Raw genomic sequence first — 23,165 nt, 5'->3', positions numbered from 1 at the left:
AGTAACCTAGTCCTACTCCTGACTGGTCACTTAGTAACCTAGTCCTACTCCTGACTGGTCACTTAGTAACCTAGTCCTACTCCCGACTGGTCACTTAGTAACCTAGTCCTACTCCAGACTGGTCACTTAGTAACCTAGTCCTACTCCCGACTGGTCACTTAGTAACCTAGTCCTACTCCTGACTGGTCACTTAGTAACCTAGTCCTACTCCTGACCGGTCACTTAGTAACCTAGTCCTACTCCTGACCGGTCACTTAGTAACCTAGTCCTACTCCTGACTGGTCACTTAGTAACCTAGTCCTACTCCTGACCGGTCACTTAGTAACCTAGTCCTACTCCTGACCGGTCACTTAGTAACCTAGTCCTACTCCTGACCGGTCACTTAGTAACCTAGTCCTACTCCCGACCGGTCGCTTAGTAACCTAGTCCCGACTGGTCACTTAGTAACCTAGTCCTACTCCCGACTGGTCACTTAGTAACCTAGTCCTACTCCTGACCGGTCACTTAGTAACCTAGTCCTACTCCTGACTGGTCACTTAGTAACCTAGTCCTACTCCTGACTGGTCACTTAGTAACCTAGTCCTACTCCCGACCGGTCACTTAGTAACCTAGTCCTGACCGGTCACTTAGTAACCTAGTCCTACTCCCGACCAGTCACTTAGTAACCTAGTCCTACTCCTGACCGGTCACTTAGTAACCTAGTCCTACTCCTGACCGGTCACTTAGTAACCTAGTCCTACTCCTGACTGGTCACTTAGTAACCTAGTCCTACTCCCGACTGGTCAATTAGTAACCTAGTCCTACTCCTGACCGGTCACTTAGTAACCTAGTCCTGACTGGTCACTTAGTAACCTAGTCCTACTCCTGACCGGTCACTTAGTAACCTAGTCCTACTCCCGACTGGTCACTTAGTAACCTAGTCCTACTCCCGACTGGTCACTTAGTAACCTAGTCCTACTCCTGACTGGTCACTTAGTAACCTAGTCCTACTCCTGACCGGTCACTTAGTAACCTAGTCCTACTCCTGACTGGTCACTTAGTAACCTAGTCCTACTCCTGACTGGTCACTTAGTAACCTAGTCCTACTCCCGACCGGTCACTTAGTAACCTAGTCCTACTCCTGACCGGTCACTTAGTAACCTAGTCCTACTCCCGACTGGTCACTTAGTAACCTAGTCCTACTCCCGACCAGTCACTTAGTAACCTAGTCCTACTCCCGACTGGTCACTTAGTAACCTAGTCCTACTCCCGACTGGTCACTTAGTAACCTAGTCCTGACTGGTCACTTAGTAACCTAGTCCTACTCCTGACCGGTCACTTAGTAACCTAGTCCTACTCCTGACCGGTCACTTAGTAACTAGTCCTACTCCTGACCGGTCACTTAGTAACCTAGTCCTACTCCTGACTGGTCACTTAGTAACCTAGTCCTGACCGGTCACTTAGTAACCTAGTCCTACTCCTGACTGGTCACTTAGTAACCTAGTCCTGACCGGTCACTTAGTAACCTAGTCCTACTCCTGACCGGTCACTTAGTAACCTAGTCCTACTCCCGACTGGTCACTTAGTAACCTAGTCCTGACCGGTCACTTAGTAACCTAGTCCTACTCCTGACTGGTCACTTAGTAACCTACTCCTGACCGGTCACTTAGTAACCTAGTCCTACTCCTGACCGGTCACTTAGTAACCTAGTCCTACTCCCGACTGGTCACTTAGTAACTTAGTCCTGACCGGTCACTTAGTAACCTAGTCCTACTCCTGACTGGTCACTTAGTAACCTAGTCCTACTCCTGACCGGTCACTTAGTAACCTAGTCCTACTCCCGACTGGTCACTTAGTAACCTAGTCCTACTCCTGACCGGTCACTTAGTAACCTAGTCCTACTCCTGACTGGTCACTTAGTAACCTAGTCCTACTCCTGACTGGTCACTTAGTAACCTAGTCCTACTCCTGACCGGTCACTTAGTAACCTAGTCCTACTCCTGACTGGTCACTTAGTAACCTAGTCCTACTCCTGACCGGTCACTTAGTAACCTAGTCCTGACCGGTCACTTAGTAACCTAGTCCTACTCCCGACCAGTCACTTAGTAACCTAGTCCTACTCCTGACCGGTCACTTAGTAACCTAGTCCTACTCCTGACCGGTCACTTAGTAACCTAGTCCTACTCCTGACCGGTCACTTAGTAACCTAGTCCTACTCCCGACTGGTCACTTAGTAACCTAGTCCTACTCCTGACCGGTCACTTAGTAACCTAGTCCTGACTGGTCACTTAGTAACCTAGTCCTACTCCTGACCGGTCACTTAGTAACCTAGTCCTACTCCCGACTGGTCACTTAGTAACCTAGTCCTACTCCCCGACCGGTCACTTAGTAACCTAGTCCTACTCCTGACTGGTCACTTAGTAACCTAGTCCTACTCCTGACCGGTCACTTAGTAACCTAGTCCTACTCCCTGACCGGTCACTTAGTAACCTAGTCCTACTCCCTGACTGGTCACTTAGTAACCTAGTCCCTACTCCCGACCGGTCACTTAGTAACCTAGTCCTACTCCCTGACCGGTCACTTAGTAACCTAGTCCTACTCCCGACTGGTCACTTAGTAACCTAGTCCTACTCCCGACCAGTCACTTAGTAACCTAGTCCTACTCCCGACTGGTCACTTAGTAACCTAGTCCTACTCCCGACTGGTCACTTAGTAACCTAGTCCTGACTGGTCACTTAGTAACCTAGTCCTACTCCTGATCGGTCACTTAGTAACCTAGTCCTACTCCTGACCGGTCACTTAGTAACTAGTCCTACTCCTGACCGGTCCCTTAGTAACCTAGTCCTACTCCTGACTGGTCACTTAGTAACCTAGTCCTGACCGGTCACTTAGTAACCTAGTCCTACTCCTGACTGGTCACTTAGTAACCTAGTCCTGACCGGTCACTTAGTAACCTAGTCCTACTCCTGACCGGTCACTTAGTAACCTAGTCCTACTCCCGACTGGTCACTTAGTAACCTAGTCCTGACCGGTCACTTAGTAACCTAGTCCTACTCCTGACTGGTCACTTAGTAACCTACTCCTGACCGGTCACTTAGTAACCTAGTCCTACTCCTGACCGGTCACTTAGTAACCTAGTCCTACTCCCGACTGGTCACTTAGTAACTTAGTCCTGACCGGTCACTTAGTAACCTAGTCCTACTCCTGACCGGTCACTTAGTAACCTAGTCCTACTCCTGACCGGTCACTTAGTAACCTAGTCCTACTCCCGACTGGTCACTTAGTAACCTAGTCCTACTCCCGACTGGTCACTTAGTAACCTAGTCCTACTCCCGACTGGTCACTTAGTAACCTAGTCCTACTCCTGACCGGTCACTTAGTAACCTAGTCCTACTCCCGACCGGTCACTTAGTAACCTAGTCCTACTCCTGACCGGTCACTTAGTAACCTAGTCCTACTCCCGACTGGTCACTTAGTAACCTAGTCCTACTCCCGACTGGTCACTTAGTAACCTAGTCCTACTCCCGACTGGTCACTTAGTAACCTAGTCCTACTCCCGACCGGTCACTTAGTAACCTAGTCCTACTCCCGACTGGTCACTTAGTAACCTAGTCCTACTCCCGACCGGTCACTTAGTAACCTAGTCCTACTCCTGACCGGTCACTTAGTAACCTAGTCCTACTCCCCTCACTACCGAGTCCACTCTAGTCACTTAGTAACCTAGTCCTACTCCCGACCGGTCACTTAGTAACCTAGTCCTACTCCCGACCCGGTCACTGACCGTAGTAACCTAGCCTACTCCCGACCGGTCACTTAGTAACCCTAGTCCTACTCCTGACCGGTCACTTAGTAACCTAGTCCTACTCCCGACCGGTCACTTAGTAACCTAGTCCTACTCCCGACTGGTCACTTAGTAACCTAGTCCTACTCCTGACCGGTCACTTAGTAACCTAGTCCTACTCCCGACTGGTCACTTAGTAACCTAGTCCTACTCCCGACCAGTCACTTAGTAACCTAGTCCTACTCCTGACCGGTCACTTAGTAACCTAGTCCTACTCCCGACTGGTCACTTAGTAACCTAGTCCTACTCCTGACTGGTCACTTAGTAACCTAGTCCTACTTCCGACCGGTCACTTAGTAACCTAGTCCTACTCCTGACCGGTCACTTAGTAACCTAGTCCTACTCCCGACTGGTCACTTAGTAACCTAGTCCTACTCCTGACTGGTCACTTAGTAACCTAGTCCTACTCCTGACCGGTCACTTAGTAACCTAGTCCTACTCCCGACTGGTCACTTAGTAACCTAGTCCTACTCCTGACTGGTCACTTAGTAACCTAGTCCTACTCCTGACCGGTCACTTAGTAACCTAGTCCTACTCCTGACCAGTCACTTAGTAACCTAGTCCTACTCCTGACCGGTCACTTAGTAACCTAGTCCTACTCCCGACCGGTCACTTAGTAACCTAGTCCTACTCCCGACCGGTCACTTAGTAACCTAGTCCTACTCCTGACCGGTCACTTAGTAACCTAGTCCTACTCCCGACCGGTCACTTAGTAACCTAGTCCTACTCCTGACCGGTCACTTAGTAACCTAGTCCTACTCCTGACCAGTCACTTAGTAACCTAGTCCTACTCCTGACTGGTCACTTAGTAACCTAGTCCTACTCCTGACTGGTCACTTAGTAACCTAGTCCTACTCCCGACCAGTCACTTAGTAACCTAGACCTACTCCCGACTGGTCACTTAGTAACCTAGTCCTACTCCCGACCGGTCACTTAGTAACCTAGTCCTACTCCCGACCGGTCACTTAGTAACCTAGTCCTAGTCCCGACTGGTCACTTAGTAACCTAGTCCTACTCCCGACTGGTCACTTAGTAACCTAGTCCTACTCCCGACTGGTCACTTAGTAACCTAGTCATACTCCTGACCGGTCACTTAGTAACCTAGTCCTACTCCTGACCGGTCACTTAGTAACCTAGTCCTACTCCCGACTGGTCACTTAGTAACCTAGTCCTACTCCTGACCGGTCACTTAGTAACCTAGTCCTACTCCCGACTGGTCACTTAGTAACCTAGTCCTACTCCCGACCGGTCACTTAGTAACCTAGTCCTACTCCCGACTGGTCACTTAGTAACCTAGTCCTACTCCCGACCGGTCACTTAGTAACCTAGTCCTACTCCTGACCGGTCACTTAGTAACCTAGTCCTACTCCCGACCGGTCACTTAGTAACCTAGACCTACTCCCGACTGGTCACTTAGTAACCTAGTCCTACTCCTGACCGGTCACTTAGTAACCTAGTCCTACTCCTGACTGGTCACTTAGTAACCTAGTCCTGACCGGTCACTTAGTAACCTAGTCCTACTCCTGACTGGTCACTTAGTAACCTAGTCCTACTCCCGACCGGTCACTTAGTAACCTAGACCTACTCCCGACTGGTCACTTAGTAACCTAGTCCTGACTGGTCACTTAGTAACCTAGTCCTACTCCTGACTGGTCACTTAGTAACCTAGTCCTACTCCCGACTGGTCACTTAGTAACCTAGTCCTACTCCCGACCGGTCACTTAGTAACCTAGTCCTACTCCCGACCGGTCACTTAGTAACCTAGTCCTACTCCCGACTGGTCACTTAGTAACCTAGTCCTACTCCCGACTGGTCACTTAGTAACCTAGTCCTACTCCTGACCGGTCACTTAGTAACCTAGTCCTACTCCTGACCGGTCACTTAGTAACCTAGTCCTACTCCTGACCGGTCACTTAGTAACCTAGTCCTACTCCTGACCGGTCACTTAGTAACCTAGTCTCACTCCCGACCGGTCACTTAGTAACCTAGTCCTACTCCCGACCGGTCACTTAGTAACCTAGTCCTACTCCCTGACCGGTCACTTAGTAACCTAGTCCTACTCCTGACCGGTCACTTAGTAACCTAGTCCCTACTCCCGACCGGTCACTTAGTAACCTAGTCCTACTCCCGACTGGTCACTTAGTAACCTAGTCCTACTCCTGACCGGTCACTTAGTAACCTAGTCCTACTCCCCGACTGGTCACTTAGGTAACCTAGTCCTACTCCCGACCGGTCACTTAGTAACCTAGTCCTACTCCGACCGGTCACTTAGTAACCTAGTCCTACTCCCGACCGGTCACTTAGTAACCTAGTCCTACTCCTGACCGGTCACTTAGTAACCTAGTCCTACTCCCCGACCGGTCACTTAGTAACCTAGTCCTACTCCCGACCGGTCACTTAGTAACCTAGTCCTACTCCCGACCGGTCACTTAGTAACCTAGTCCTACTCCCGACCGGTCACTTAGTAACCTAGACCTACTCCCGACTGGTCACTTAGTAACCTAGTCCTACTCCTGACTGGTCACTTAGTAACCTAGTCCTACTCCTGACCGGTCACTTAGTAACCTAGTCCTACTCCCGACTGGTCACTTAGTAACCTAGTCCTACTCCTGACCGGTCACTTAGTAACCTAGTCCTACTCCCGACTGGTCACTTAGTAACCTAGTCCTACTCCTGACTGGTCACTTAGTAACCTAGTCCTACTCCTGACTGGTCACTTAGTAACCTAGTCCTACTCCTGACCGGTCACTTAGTAACCTAGTCCTACTCCCGACTGGTCACTTAGTAACCTAGTCCTACTCCTGACCGGTCACTTAGTAACCTAGTCCTACTCCCGACCGGTCACGTTGTACAGCGCCATATGTTCCTAACGGAAACCCTGAGGCCTACATGGGCTACTGTAAAATACATTTTCGTTTGTCTTGGAATAGAAACCCCATAATATTAATCTATTTAATCAAGCTAAACTTCTAACAGTATAAACAGCACATCAAATACTATAATAATTTACAAACAAATTATAATCAATCCCATATAGTCTGTTCTAACAAAAAAGGTTTTAAAGTCTCTAGTACAGCCAATATTACAAACAGTCAAATGCATTTGTGAATTCAATCGCTTTAGCTGATATGTTGCGGTTTATTCATTGTTTAAAATACTTGGTCTTTTACCAAATAGGGCTATCTTCTTTATACTCCCCCTACCTTGTCACAACACAACTGATTGGCTCAAAAACATTCCACAAATTAACTTTTAAGAAGGCACACCTGTTAATTGAAATGCATTCCAGGTGACTACCTCATGAAGCTGGTTGAGAGAATGCCAAGGGTGTGCAAAGCTGTCATCAAGGCAAAGGGTGGATATTTGAAGAATCTCAAATATAAAATATATTTTGATTTGATTAACACTTTTTTGGTTACTACATGATTCCATATGTGTTATGTCATAGTTTTGAAGTCTTCACTAATATTCTACAATGTAGAAAATAGTAAAAATTAAGAAAAACCCTTGAATGAGTAGGTGTTCTAAAACGTTTGACCGGTAGTGTACCTAGGTCTATAAACAGGGTTAGGGTTAAACATACTGCACCTAGGTCTATAAACAGGGTTAGGGTTAAACATACTGCACCTAGGTCTATAAACAGAAGAGGTGTTATTTTCTTTCCAAATCACTTGAGTGTGCTGTCTCTGATCAACTTTCTTGTTATTCCTCTTAGAATGATCTTCTTGACCCTAACCAGTCAGGGTTCAAGACGAGTCACTCAACCGAGACTGCTCTTCTCTGTGTCACGGAGGCTCTCCTCACTGCCAAAGCTGACTCTCTCTCCTCTGTTCTCATCCTCCTACATCTATCCGCTGCCTTCGACACTGTGAACCATCAGATCCTCCTCTCCACCCTCTCAGGGCTGATCCTCCTCTCCACCCTCTCAGGGCTGATCCTCCTCTCCACCCTCTCAGGGCTGATCCTCCTCTCCACCCTCTCAGGGCTGATCCTCCTCTCCATCCTCTCATGGCTGATCCTCCTCTCCACCCTCTCAGGGCTGATCCTCCTCTCCACCCTCTCAGGGCTGATCCTCCTCTCCACCCTCTCAGGGCTGATCCTCCTCTCCACCCTCTCAGGGCTGATCCTCCTCTCCACCCTCTCATGGCTGATCCTCCTCTCCACCCTCTCAGGGCTGGGTGTCTCAGGCTCTGCACACTCTTGGATTGCATCCTATCCTGGCAGGCCGCTCCTACCAGGTGACGTGGAGAGGATCTGTGTCTGCACCACGTACTCTCACTACTGGTGTCCCCCAGGGCTCGGTTCTAGGCCCTCTCCTCTTCTCTCTATACACCAAGTCACTCGGCTCTGTCATATCCTCACCTGGTCTCTCCTATCATTGCTATGCGGATGACACTCAACTACTTTTCTCCTTCCCCCCCTTCTGACACCCAGGTGGCGACACGCATCTCTGCGTGCCTGGCAGATAGCTCAGCTTGGATGTCGGCCCACCACCTCAACCTCATCAAGACGGAACTGCTCTTCCTCCCCGGGAAGGCCTGCCCACTTAAAGACCTCTTCATCACGGTTGACAACTCCACAGTGTCGCCCTCCCAGGGTTCAAAGAACCTTGGCGTGACCCTGGACAACACCCTGTCGATCTCTGCAAACATCAAAGCAGTGACTCTCTCCTGCAGGTTCATGATCTACAACATCTGTAGAGTACGACCCTACCTCACACAGGATGCGGCACAGGTCCTAATCCAAGCACTTGTCCTCTCCCATCTTGACTGCTGCAACTCTCTGTTGGCTGGGCTCCCCGCTTGTGCCATCAAACCCCTGTAACTTATCCAGAACGCTGCAGCCTGCCTGGTGTTCAACCTTCCCAAGTTCTCTCATGTCACCCCGCTCCTCCGCCCACTCCACTGGCTTCCAGTCGAAGCTCACATCCACTACAACACCATGGTGCTTACCAACGGAACAGCAAGAGGAACTGCCCTCCCTATCTCCAGGCTATGCTCCAACCCTACACCCCAACCAGAGCACTCCGTTCTGCCACCTCTGGTCTCTTGGCCCTCCCACCCCTATGAGAGGGCAGCTCCCACTCAGCCCAGTCCAAGCTCTTCTCTGTCCTGGCACCCCAATGGTGGAACCAGCTTCCCCCTGACGCTAGAACAGCAGAGTCCCTGGCCATCTTCATAAAGCACCTGAAACCCCGCCTCTTCAAATAGTATCTCAAATAATTCCCCTCCTCACCCGAAAATAAATAAATAATTATAATGATCCTGAACCAACACTTGTACTTGACACAGCAGCCCCTCCCTCCCCACCCCCGACTTTGCTGATAACTATTTAGAGGAAACATGTACTTACTATCTGACTGTGATATGTGGTTGATATGTGGTTGATATGTGGTTGATATGTGGTTGATATGTAGCTATTTTAAGACGAATGCACTAACTGTAAGTCGCTCTGGAAAACAGCATCTGCTAATGACTGAAATGTAAATGTAAAATGTTAGGGTTCAAGGTTAGGGCTGAAATGAGTCATACCTAGGTCTATAAACAGGAGAGGTGGTAGGGTTCAAGGTTAGGGCTGAAATGAGTCATACCTAGGTCTATAAACAGGAGAGGTGGTAGGGTTCAAGGTTAGGGCTGAAATGAGTCATACCTAGGTCTATAAACAGGAGAGGTGGTAGGGTTCAAGGTTAGGGCTGAAATTAGTCATACCTAGGTCTATAAACAGGAGAGGTGGTAGGGTTCAAGGTTAGGGCTGAAATGAGTCATACCTAGGTCTATAAACAGGAGAGGTGGTAGGGTTCAATGTTAGGGCTGAAATTAGTCATACCTAGGTCTATAAACAGGAGAGGTGGTAGGGTTCAAGGTTAGGGCTGAAATTAGTCATACCTAGGTCTATAAACAGGAAAGGTGGTAGGGTTCAAGGTTAGGGCTGAAATTAGTCATACCTAGGTCTATAAACAGGAGAGGTGGTAGGGTTCAAGGTTAGGGCTGAAATTAGTCATACCTAGGTCCTGCTGAACTCTTCTAGGAATCCCGATGACAGTCTTCCGTCTCCTCAGCTTCCTCCTCCTCTGAAGTACGGACTGAGAGTGGACTAGCGAGCAGCGCACACTAGCGTCTCTGTGGAACTGAACCCCTGCAGAAAAGAGCAGAGACACAAGACGTGAGAAACCTTTATATATTAGTGACGGCAGCAAAGCAGCAAAGCCCTCTCCTCTTTTTCTCACACTGAAGCAAGCAGAGATGTATCGATTTATCTATCAACAGGAAAATATAGATTCATGTTACTGCAATCTATCTATCAACAGGAAAATATAGATTCATGTTACTGCAATCTATCTATCAACAGGAAAATATAGATTCATGTTACTGCAATCTATCTATCAACAGGAAAATATAGATTCATGTTACTGCAATCTATCTATCAACAGGAAAATATAGATTCATGTTACTGCAATCTATATATTCATGTTACTGTCTTCTATATATTCATGTTACTGTCTTCTATAGATTCATGTTACTGTCATCTATAGATTCATGTTACTGTCATCTATATATTCATGTTACTGTCATCTATAGATTCATGTTACTGTCATCTATAGATTCATGTTACTGTCATCTATAGATTCATGTTACTGTCATCTATAGATTCATGTTACTGTCATCTATATATTCATGTTACTGTCATCTATAGATTAATGTTACTGTCATCTATATATTCATGTTACTGTCATCTATAGATTAATGTTACTGTCATCTATAGATTAACGTTACTGTCATCTATAGATTAATGTTACTGTCATCTATAGATTCATGTTACTGTCATCTATAGATTCATGTTACTGTCATCTATAGATTAACGTTACTGTCATCTATAGATTAATGTTACTGTCATCTATAGATTAATGTTACTGTCATCCATAGATTCACATTACTGTCATCTATAGATTAATGTTACTGTCATCCATATATTCATGTTACTGTCATCTATAGATTAATGTTACTGTCATCTATAGATTAACGTTACTGTCATCTATAGATTAATGTTACTGTCATCTATAGATTAATGTTACTGTCATCTATAGATTCATGTTACTGTCATCTATAGATTAACGTTACTGTCATCTATAGATTAATGTTACTGTCATCTATAGATTAATGTTACTGTCATCCATAGATTCACATTACTGTCATCTATAGATTAATGTTACTGTCATCCATAGATTCATGTTACTGTCATCTATAGATTCATGTTACTGTCATCTATAGATTAACGTTACTGTCATCTATAGATTAATGTTACTGTCATCTATAGATTAATGTTACTGTCATCTATAGATTCATGTTACTGTCATCCATAGATTCACGTTACTGTCATCTATAGATTCACGTTACTGTCATCTATATATTAATGTTACTGTCATCTATATATTCATGTTACTGTCATCTATATATTCATGTTACTGTCATCTATAGATTCATGTTACTGTCATCTATAGATTCATGTTACTGTCATCTATAGATTCATGTTACTGTCATCTATAGAATATAATTATGTTTCTGCCACCAATAGATTAACACTACTGTCATCCATAGATTAATGCAACTGTCATCTATAGATTCATGTTACTGTCATCTATAGATTCATGTTACTGTCATCTATAGATTAATGTTACTGTCATCTATAGAATATAATTATGTTACTGCCACCAATAGATTAACACTACTGTCATCCATAGAGTAATGCAACTGCCATCTATAGATTCATGTTACTGCAATCTATAGAATATAATTGTTACTGCAATTTATAGATGAATGTTACTGCAATCTCAAATCAAATCAAATCAAATGTTATTTGTCACATACACGTGTTTAGCAGATGTTATAGCGGGTGTAGTGAAATGCTTGTGCTTTTAGCTCCGACAGTGCAGTAATATCTAACAATTTCACAACACATACCCAATACACACAAAAAAGTAAGGAATGGGATTTAAGAATATATACATATATGGACAAGCAATGACAGAGCGGTATGGACTAAGATACAGTAGAATATTATAAAATAGAATGCAGTATATACATATGAGATGAGTAGTCCAAGATATGGAAACATTATTAAAGTGACTAGTGTTCCATTTCTTAAAGTGGCCAGTGATTTCAATAGGCAGCAGCAGCCTCTAATGTGCTAGTGATGGCTATTTAACAGTCTGATGGCCTTGAGATAGAAGCTGTTTTTTCAGTCTCTCGGTCCCAGCTTTGATGCACTCTGTACGACCTCGCCTTCTGACGATAGCGGGTGAACAGGCAGTGGCTCGGGTGGTTGATGTCCTTGATGATCTTTTTGGCCTTCCTGTGACACCGGGTGCTGTATGTGTCTTGGAGGGCGGGTAGTTTGCCCCCGGTGATGCGTTCGGCAGACCGCACCACCCTCTGGTGAGCCCTGCGGTTGCAGGCGGTGCAGTTGCCGTACCAGGCGGTGATACAGCCCGACAGGATGCTCTCAATTGTGCATCTGTAAAAGTTTGTGAGGGTTTTAGGTGATAAGCCACATTTCTTCAGCCTCCTGAGGTTGAAGAAGCTCAGTTGCGCCTTCTTCACCACACTGTCTGCGTGGCTGAACCATTTCAGTTTGTCGGTGATGTGTACGCCAAGGAACTTCAAGCGTGCCACCTTCTCCACTGCGGTCCCGTCGATGTGGATAGGGGGGTGCACCCTCTGCTGTTTCCTGAAGTCCACGATCATCTCCTTTGTTTTGTTGACGTTGAGTGAGAGGTTATTTTCCTGGCACCACACTCCCAGAGCCCTCACCTCCTCCCTGTAGGCGGTCTCGTCATTGTTGGTAATCAAGCCTACTACTGTTGTGTCGTCTGCAAACTTGATAATTGAGTTGGAGGCGTGCTTGGCCACGCAGTCATGGGTGAACAGGGAGTACAGGAGGGGGCTGAGCACGCACCCTTGTGGGGCCCCAGTGTTGAGGATCAGCGAAGTGGAGATGTTGTTTCCTACATTCACCACCTGGGGGGCGGGGTTCAGACCCAGGGCCTCGAGCTTAATGATGAGCTTGGAGGGCACCATGGTGTTGAATGCTGAGCTGTAGTCAATGAATAGCATTCTCACGTAGGTGTACCTCTTGTCCAGGTGGGAAAGGGCAGTGTGGAGTGCAATAGAGATTGCATCATCTGTGGATCTGTTGGGGCGGTATTGTGAATGTTGACCTGCTTAAAAGTCTTACTCACATCGGCTACGGAGAGCGTGATCACATAGTCATCCGGAACAGCTGGTGCTCTCATGCATGCTTCACTGTTGCTTGCCTCAAAGCGAGCATAGAAGTGATTTAGCTCGTCTGGTAGGCTTGTGTCACTGGGCAGCTCGCGGCTGTGCTTCCCTTTGTAGTCTGTAATAGTTTTCAAGCCCTGCCACATCCGACGAGCGTCAGAGCAGGTGTAGTACGATTCAATCTTAGTCCTGTATTGACTCTTTGCCTGTTTGATGGTTCGTCGGAGGGCATAGCGGGATTTCTTATAAGCATCCGGGTTAGAGTCCCGCTCCTTGAAAGAGGCAGCTCTACCCTTTAGCTCAGTGTGGATGTTTCCTGTAATCCATGGCTTCTGGTTGGGGTATGTACGTACGGTCACTGTGGGGACGACATCATCGATGCACTTATTGATGAAGCCAGTGACTGATGTGGTGTACTCCTCAATGCCATCGGAAGAATCCCGGAACATATTCCAGTCTGTGCTAGCAAAACAGTCTTGTAGCTTAGCATCTGCGTCATCTGACCACTTTTTTTATTAACCGAGTCAATGGTGCTTCCTGCTTTAGTTTTTGCTTATAAGCAGGAATCAGGAGGATAGAGTTATGGTCAGATTTGCCAAATGGAGGGCGAGGGAGAGCTTTGTATGCGCCTCTGTGTGTGGAGTAAAGGTGGTCTAGAGTTTTCTTTCCCTCTGGTTGCACATTTAATATGCTGGTAGAAATTAGGTAGAATGGATTTAAGTTTCCCTGCATTAAAGTCCCCGGCCACTAGGAGCGCTGCCTCTGGATGAGCGTCTTCCTGTTGACTTATGGCCTTATACAGCTCATTCAGTGCAATCTTAATGCCAGCATTGGTTTGTTGTGGTAAATAGACAGCTATGAAAAATATAGATGAAAACTCTCTTGGTAAATAGTGTGGTCTACAGCTTATCATGAGATACTCTACCTCAGGCGAGCAAAACTTAGAGACTTCCTTAGTATTTGATTTTGTGCACCAGCTGTTGTTTACAAATATACACAGACCGCCACTCCTTGTCTTACCGGAGTCAGCCGTTCTATCCTGCCGATGTAGCGTATAGCCCGCTAGCTGTATGTTGTCCATGTCTTCGTTCAGCCACGACTCGGTGAAACATAAGATATTACAGTTTTTAATGTCCCGTTGGTAGGATAACCGTAATCTTAGGTCATCCAATTTATTCTCAAATGATTGAAGATTGGCTAATAGGATTGATGGAAGAGGCAGTTTACTTGCTCGCCGTCGGATCCTTACAAGGCACCCCGATCTACGTCCACGATATCTCCGTCTCTTCCTCATGCGAATGACAGGGATTTGGGCCTTGTCTGGTGTCCGTAGGATATCCTTTGCAGCCGCCTCGTTGAAGAAAAAAATCTTCGTCCAATACGAGGTGAGTAATCGCTGTCCTGATATCCAGAAGCTCTTTTTGGTTATAAGAGACGATGGCAGAAACATTATGTACAAAATAAATTACAAATAACGCGGAAAAACACACATTATAGTACAATTGGTTAGAGGGCTGTAAAACGGCAGCCATCTTCTCCGGCGCCATTATCATCAAGGCAAAGATCTGGAGAAGGGTACCAAAACATTTCTGCAGCATTGAAGGTCCCCAAGAACACAGTGGCCTCCATCATTCTTAAATGGAAGAAGATTGGAACCACCAAGACTCTTCCTAGAGTTGGCCACCCAGCCAAACTGAGCTATCGGGGGAGAAGGGCCTTGGTCAGGGAGGTGACCAAGAACCCGATGGTCACTCTAACAGAGCTCTAGAGTTCCTCTGTGGAGATGGGAGAACCTTCCAGAAGGACAACCATCTCTACAGCACTCCACCAATCAGGCCTTTATGGTAGAGTGGCCATGACAGCCCACTTGGAGTTTGCCAAACGGCACCTAATGACTCTCAGACCATGAGAAACAAGATTCTCTGGTCTGATGACACCAAGATTGAACAAAAACCTGCTCCAGAGCGCTCAGGACCTCAGACTGGGACGAAGGTTCATCTTCCAAAAGGACAAAAACCCTAAGCACACAGCCAAGACAATGCAGAAGTGGCTTCAGAACAAATCTCAATGTCCTTGAGTAGCCCAGCCAGAGCCCGGACTTGAACCCGATCGAACATCTCTGGAGAAAATAGCTGTGCAGCGATGCTCCCCATCCAACCTGACAGAGCTTGAGAGGATCAGCAGAGAAGAATGGGAGAAACTCCCCAAATACAGGTGGGCCAAGCTTGTAGCGTCATACCCAAGAAGACTCGGGGCTGTAATCACTGCCAAAGGTGCTTCAACAAAGTACTGAGTAAAGGGTCTAAATACTTATGTAAATGTTATAATTGGAATACATTTGCAAAAAGTTATAAAACCTATTTTCGCTTTCTTATTATGGAGTATTGTGTGTAGATTGATGAGGGGGAAAAAACAATTTAATCAATTTGAGAATAAGCCTGTAACGTAACAAAATGTGGAAAAGGTCAAGGGGTCTGAATACTGTAGATCTTCAATAAAAGAATCACTACAAAACGTATTGTATGACCTCTTATACGCTATATTAGGCCCAGCCTTTGGAACTTTGGTTTTCCTAGATATGGCTTCTATATTGTGATCACTACATCCAATGGATCTGGATACTGCTTTAGAGCAGATTTCTGCAGCATTAGTAAAGATATGATCAATACATGTGGATGATTTCATTCCTGTGCTGTTTATAAATACCCTGGTAGGTTGACTGATAACCTGAACCAGGTTGCAGGCACTAGCTACAGTTTGAATATTTTTCTTGAGTGGGCAGCTTGATGAAAGCCAGTCAATATTTAGGTCACCCAGAAAATAGATTCAATAGATTCATGTTACTGCCATCTATAGTGAAGCTGCCATCTATAGTGAAGCTGCCATCTATAGTGAAGCTGCCATCTATAGTGAAGCTGCCATCTACAGCGAAGCTGCCATCTATAGTGAAGCTGCCATCTACAGCGAAGCTGCCATCTATAGTGAAGCTGCCATCTACAGTGAAGCTGCCATCTACAGCGAAGCTGCACTTCTCAAATAGTGGAAGTACAGGTAAGATACTTGACCACTCACAAGCTTTGATGTTTATAACTACTTATCACAGGGAATATATAGTTTACAAATAGAACAGAAAACATAGGATGGTAAATTATAACCAGGTTAAAGTAAGATGATATTGCAACAACTAAAAACACTGACCACATTTTACAGTATACAGTATCATGTGTCTCTGTCTCTCTCTGTGTATCCATGTCTCTCTCTGTGTCTCTGTGCACTCTCTGTCTCCGTGTCTCCCTGTCTCCGTGTCTCCCTGTCTCCGTGTCTCCCTGTCTCCCTGCGCCCTTCGCCCTGTCTCCCTGTCGCCCCTGTCTCCGTGTCTCCCTGTCTCCCTGTCTCCCTGTCTCCCTGTCTCCCTGTCTCCGTGTCTCCCTGTCTCCGTGTCTCCCTGTCTCCCTGTCTCCGTGTCTCCCTGTCTCCCTGTCTCCCTGTCTCCCTGTCTCCCTGTCTCCGTGTCTCCCTGTCTCCCTGTCTCCGTGTCTCCCTGTCTCCCTGTCTCCCTGTCTCCCTGTCTCCGTGTCTCCCTGTCTCCCTGTCTCCTGTCTCCGTGTCTCCCTGTCTCCGTGTCTCCGTGTCTCCCTGTCTCCCTGTCTCCCTGTCTCCCTGTCTCCCTGTCTCCCTGTCTCCCTGTCTCCCTGTCTCCCTGTCTCCCTGTCTCCCTGTCTCCCTGTCTCCCTGTCTCCGTGTCTCCCTGTCTCCGTGTCTCCCTGTCTCCCTGTCTCCCTGTCTCCGTGTCTCCCTGTCTCCGTGTCTCCCTTCTCCCTGTCTCCGTGTCTCCCTGTCTCCCTGTCTCCCTGTCTCCGTGTCTCCCTGTCTCCCTGTCTCCGTGTCTCCGTGTCTCCGTGTCTCCCTGTCTCCCTGTCTCCCTGTCTCCCTGTCGCCCTGTCTCCCTGTCTCCTGTCTCCTGTCTCCTGTCCCTGTCTCCCTGTCTCCCTGTCTCCCTGTGTCTCCCTGTGTCTCCCTGTGTCTCCCTGTGTCTCCCTGTCTCCGTGTCTCCCTGTCTCCCTGTCTCCCTGTCTCCCTGTCTCCCTGTCTCTGTGTCTCCCTGTGTCTCCCTGTGTCTCCCTGTGTCTCCCTGTGTCTAGTTGTGCTGTTTCTCTCTCTCTCTCTCTCTCTCTACTTCATGACTATCATGTGACTAGAGACTGCTCTTTCAGCTCCACATTATTACAGCTCTTTGCTGTTCAGTTTCTGCCTCAACACTCTGCCTCAGCCCTGTTGGCTCCAGATCTCTGAGACGCTACGCAACTCGCAGTAAATAAATCTCAACAGGCCTTTTAACCATTCTAATGGGACTAATTGGCATTCATGAAGCAGTATCTTGCCTCTACCCTCACTGGCACAAACAGACCAATTCAGACAGCCAGAAGGCCCTGGCTGCTGTTAACCATAACTTGCCCATTGTAACATCATTCTGAGGGACAACGTCTATCATTGTGTTTTGCTGTGCATGTACAGTTGAAGTCGTAAATTTACATACACCTGAGCCAAATACATTTAAACTCAGTTTTTCACAATTCCTGACATTTAATCCTAATAACAATTCTCTGTCTTAGGTCAGTTAGGATCATCACTTTATTTTAAGAATGTGAAATGTCAGAATAATAGTAGAGAGAATGATTTATTTCAGCTTTTATTTCTTTCATCACATTCCCAGTAGGTCAGAAGTTTACATACACTCAATTAGTATTTGGTAGCATTGCCTTTAAATTGTTTAACTTGGGTCAAACGTTTCGGGTAGCCTTCCACAAGCTTCCCGCAATAAGTTGGGTGAATTTTGGCCCATTCCTCCTGACAGAGCTGGTGTAACTGAGTCAGGTTTGTAGGCCTCCTTGCTCGCACATGCTTTTTCAGTTCTGCCCACAAATGTTCTATAGGATTGAGGTCAGGGCTTTGTGATGGCCACTCCAATACCTTGACTTTGTTGCCCTTAAACCATTTTGCCACAACTTTGGAAGTATGCTTGGGGTCATTGTCCATTTGGAAGATCCATTTGCGACCAAGCTTTAACTTCCTGACTGATGTCTTGAGATGTTGCTTCAATATATCCACGTAATTTTCCTTCCTCATGATGCCATCTATTTTGTGAAGTGCACCAGTCACTCCTGCAGCAAAGCAGCCCCACAGCATGATGCTGCCACCCCCGTGCTTCACGGTTGGGATGGTGTTCTTCGGCTTGCAAGCAACCCCCTTTTTCCTCCAAACATAACGATGGTCATTGTGGCCAAACAGTTCTATTTTTGTTTCATCAGACCAGAGGACATTTCTCCAAAAAGTACGATATTTGTCCCCATGTGCAGTTGCAAACCGTAGTCTGGCTTTTTTATGGCGGTTTTGGAGCAGTGGCTTCTTCCTTGCTGAGTGGCCTTTCAGGTTATGTCGATATAGGACTCATTTTACTATGGATATAGATACTTTTGTACCCGTTTCCTCCAGCATCTTCACAAGGTCCTTTGCTGTTGTTCTGGGATTGATTTGCACTTTTCGCACCAAAGTACGTTCATCTCTAGGAGACAGAACGCGTGTCCTTCCTGAGCGGTATGACGGCTGCGTGGTCCCATGGTGTTTATACTTGCGTACTATTCTTTGTACAGATGAACGTGGTACCTTCAGGCGTTTGGAAATTCCTCCCAAGGATGAACCAAACTTGTGGAGGTTTCTGTTTTTTTTCCTGAAGTCTTGGCTGATTTCTTTTGATTTTCCCATGATGTCAAGCAAAGAGGCACTGAGTTTGAAGGTAGGCCTTGAAATACATCCACAGGTACACCTCCAATTGACTCAGATGATGTCAATTAGCCTATCAGAAGCTTCTAAAGCCATGACATCATTTTCTGGTATTTTCCAAGCTGTTTAAAGGCACAGTCAACTTAGTGTATGTAAACTTCTGTAAACAATTATTGGAAAAATTACTTGCACAAAGTAGATGTCCTAACCGACTTGCCAAAACTATAGTTTGTTAAAAATAAATGTGTGAAGTGGTTGAAAAACAAGTTTTAATGACTCCAACCTAAGTGTTTGTAAACTTCCCACTTCAACTGTATTTCCTGCTTTGTTGCTCAGAAGCTGCATGGATATAAATCATTGAAGTTAAATATAAAGAAACAAGTCAAAGCCTGTTAGAGAACTATCAGCTCTGTGTTTATTAGGGATCCCCATTAGCTGCTGCCAAATGTTTAATACCACCATACAACAATATCACAATGTGTGCGTATGCATGTATCTATACCCTTGTGTGTGTCTCTTCACAGTCCCTGTTGTTCCATAAGATGTATTTTTTACCTGTTTTTTTTTATCTTGCATCAGTTACCTGATGTGGAATAGAGTTCCATGTAGTCATGGCTCTATGTAGTACTGTGCACCTCCCATAGTCTGTTCTGGACTTGGGGACTGTGAAGAGACCTCTGGTGGCATGTCTTGTGGGGTATGCATGGGTGTCTGAGCTGTTTGATAGTAGTTTAAACAGACAGCTCGGTACATTCAGCTTGTCAACACCTCTTACAAAAACAAGTAGTGATGAAGTAAATCTCTCTTCCAGGAGAGATTGACATGCATATTATTAATGTTAGTGCTCTGTGTACATCTAAAGGCCAGCCGTGCTGCCCTATTCTAAGCCAATTGCAATTTTCCCAAGTCCCTCTTTGTGGCACCTGACCACACTACTGAACAGTAGTCCAGGTGCAACAAAACTACGGCCTGTAGGACCTGCCTTGTTGATAGTGTTGTTAAGGCAGAGCAGAGCTTTATTATGGACAGACTTCTCCCCATCTTAGCTACTGTTGTATCAATATGCTTTGACCATGACAGTCTACAATCCAGGGTTACTCCAAGCAGTTTAGTCTCCTCAATTTCCACATTATTCATTACGACATGTAGTTGAGGTTTAGGGTTTAGTGAATGATTTGACCCAAATACAATGCTTTTAGTTTTAGAAATATTCAGGACTAACTTATTCCTTGAAATACTTTATATAAATATTCAGACCCTTTCCTCAGTACTTTGTTGAAGCACCTTTGGCAGCGATTACAGCCTCAAGTCTTCTTGGGTATGATGCTACAAGCTTGGCACACCTGTATTTGGGGAGTTTCTCCCATTCTTCTCTGCAGATCCTCTCAAGCTCTGTCAGGTTGGATGGGGAGCGTCACTGCACAGTTATTTTCAGGTTTCTCCAGAGATTGTCGATCGGGTTCAAGTCTGGGCTCTGGCTGGGCCACTCAAGGACATTCAGAGACTTGTCCCGAAGCCACTCCTGCATTGTCATGGCTGTGTGCTTAGGGTTGTTGTCCTGTTGGAAGGTGAACCTTTGCCCCAGTTGGAGGTCCTGAGCAGTCTGGAGCAGGTTTTCATCAAGGATCTCTCTGTACTTTGTTCCGTTCAACTTTGCCTCGATCCTGACTAGTCTCCCAGTCCCTGCTGCTGAAAAACATCCCCACAATTTGATGCTGCCACCACCATGCTTCACCGTAGGGATGGTGCCAGGTTTCCTCCAGACGTGACACTTGGCATTCAGGCCAAAAAGTTCAATCTTGGTTTCATTAGACCAGAGAATCTTGTTTCTCATGGTCTGAGAATCTTTAGGAGCGGCTTCCGTCTTGCCACTCTACCATAAAGGTCTGATTGGTGGAGTGCTGCAGATAGTGATGCTATAATACAGTATGGTGACAGGTGGAGACAGTATAACCAGGGGTAGTGATGCTATAATACAGTATGGTGACAGGTGGAGACAGTATAACCAAGGGTAGTGATGCTATAATACAGTATGGTGACAGGTGGAGACAGTATAACCAGGGGTAGTGGTGCTATAATACAGTATGGTGACAGGTGGAGACAGGTGGAGACAGTATAACCAGGGGTAGTGATGCTATAATACAGTATGGTGACAGGTGGAGACAGTAACAGACAGTATAACCAGGGGTAGTGATGCTATAATACAGTATGGTGACAGGTGGAGACAGTATAACCAGGGGTAGTGGTGCTATAATACAGTATGGTGACAGGTGGAGACAGTAACAGACAGTATAACCAGGGGTAGTGATGCTATAATACAGTATGGTGACAGGTGGAGACAGTATAACCAGGGGGGTAGTGGTGCTATAATACAGTATGGTGACAGGTGGAGACAGTAACAGACAGTATAACCAGGGGTAGTGATGCTATAATACAGTATTGTGACAGGTGGAGACAGTATAACCAGGGGTAGTGGTGCTATAATACAGTATGGTGACAGGTGGAGACAGTATAACCAGGGGTAGTGGTGCTATAATACAGTATGGTGACAGGTGGAGACAGTATAACCAGGGGTAGTGGTGCTATAATACAGTATGGTGACAGGTGGAGACAGTATAACCAGGGGTAGTGATGCTATAATACAGTATGGTGACAGGTGGAGACAGTAACAGACAGTATACCCAGGGGGGGTGATGCTATAATACAGTATGGTGACAGGTGGAGACAGTATAACCAGGGGTAGTGGTGCTATAATACAGTATGGTGACAGGTGGAGACAGTAACAGACAGTATAACCAGGGGTAGTGATGCTATAATACAGTATGGTGACAGGTGGAGACAGTATAACCAGGGGTAGTAATGCTATAATACAGTATGGTGACAGGTGGAGACAGTATAACCAGGGGTAGTGGTGCTATAATACAGTATGGTGACAGGTGGAGACAGTAACAGACAGTATAACCAGGGGTAGTGATGCTATAATACAGTATGGTGACAGGTGGAGACAGTATAACCAGGGGTAGTGATGCTATAATACAGTATGGTGACAGGTGGAGACAGTATAACCAGGGGTAGTGGTGCTATAATACAGTATGGTGACAGGTGGAGACAGTAACAGACAGTATAACCAGGGGTAGTGATGCTATAATACAGTATGGTGACAGGTGGAGACAGTATAACCAGGGGTAGTGATGCTATAATACAGTATGGTGACAGGTGGAGACAGTATAACCAGGGGTAGTGATGCTATAATACAGTATGGTGACAGGTGGAGACAGTATAACCAGGGGTAGTGATGCTATAACACAGTATGGTGACAGGTGGAGACAGTATAACCAGGGGTAGTGATGCTATAATACAGTATGGTGACAGGTGGAGACAGTATAACCAGGGGTAGTGGTGCTATAATACAGTATGGTGACAGGTGGAGACAGTATAACCAGTGGTAGTGATGCTATAATACAGTATGGTGACAGGTGGAGACAGTATAACCAGGGGTAGTGATGCTATAATACAGTATGGTGACAGGTGGAGACAGTATAACCAGGGGTAGTGATGCTATAATACAGTATGGTGACAGGTGGAGACAGTATAACCAGGGGTAGTGATGCTATAATACAGTATGGTGACAGGTGGAGACAGTATAACCAGGGGTAGTGATGCTATAATACAGTATGGTGACAGGTGGAGACAGTATAACCAGGGGTAGTGATGCTATAATACAGTATGGTGACAGGTGGAGACAGTATAACCAGGGGTAGTGGTGCTATAATACAGTATGGTGACAGGTGGAGACAGTAACAGACAGTATAACCAGGGGTAGTGATGCTATAATACAGTATGGTGACAGGTGGAGACAGTATAACCAGGGGTAGTGATGCTATAATACAGTATGGTGACAGGTGGAGACAGTAACAGACAGTATAACCAGGGGTAGTGATGCTATAATACAGTATGGTGACAGGTGGAGACAGTATAACCAGGGGTAGTGATGCTATAATACAGTATGGTGACAGGTGGAGACAGTATAACCAGGGGTAGTGATGCTATAACACAGTATGGTGACAGGTGGAGACAGTATAACCAGGGGTAGTGATGCTATAATACAGTATGGTGACAGGTGGAGACAGTATAACCAGTGGTAGTGATGCTATAATACAGTATGGTGACAGGTGGAGACAGTATAACCAGGGGTAGTGATGCTATAATACAGTATGGTGACAGGTGGAGACAGTATAACCAGGGGTAGTGATGCTATAATACAGTATGGTGACAGGTGGAGACAGTAT

The 23,165-nt window shown here is 46.1% G+C and overlaps 1 protein-coding gene across 1 annotated transcript in view; it reads right to left on the bottom strand.

Annotated features, from left to right (window-relative positions):
• The window catches only part of LOC121556044 (Nance-Horan syndrome protein-like), an 84,361-nt gene that overhangs the window by 29,650 nt on the left and 31,546 nt on the right, over window positions 1–23,165 (bottom strand). The window contains exon 4 of the mRNA XM_045214017.1: window positions 9,824–9,955. Coding sequence (XP_045069952.1) covers window positions 9,824–9,955 — 132 coding nt within the window. The remainder of the gene's footprint in view (window positions 1–9,823; window positions 9,956–23,165) is intronic.

The sequence above is a fragment of the Coregonus clupeaformis genome, unplaced genomic scaffold (assembly GCF_020615455.1).
Source record: "Coregonus clupeaformis isolate EN_2021a unplaced genomic scaffold, ASM2061545v1 scaf0182, whole genome shotgun sequence".
Taxonomy (NCBI): domain Eukaryota; kingdom Metazoa; phylum Chordata; class Actinopteri; order Salmoniformes; family Salmonidae; genus Coregonus; species Coregonus clupeaformis.
Note: the sequence above shows the minus strand (reverse complement) of the source record. Positions and strands in the feature narration are given on the sequence as shown.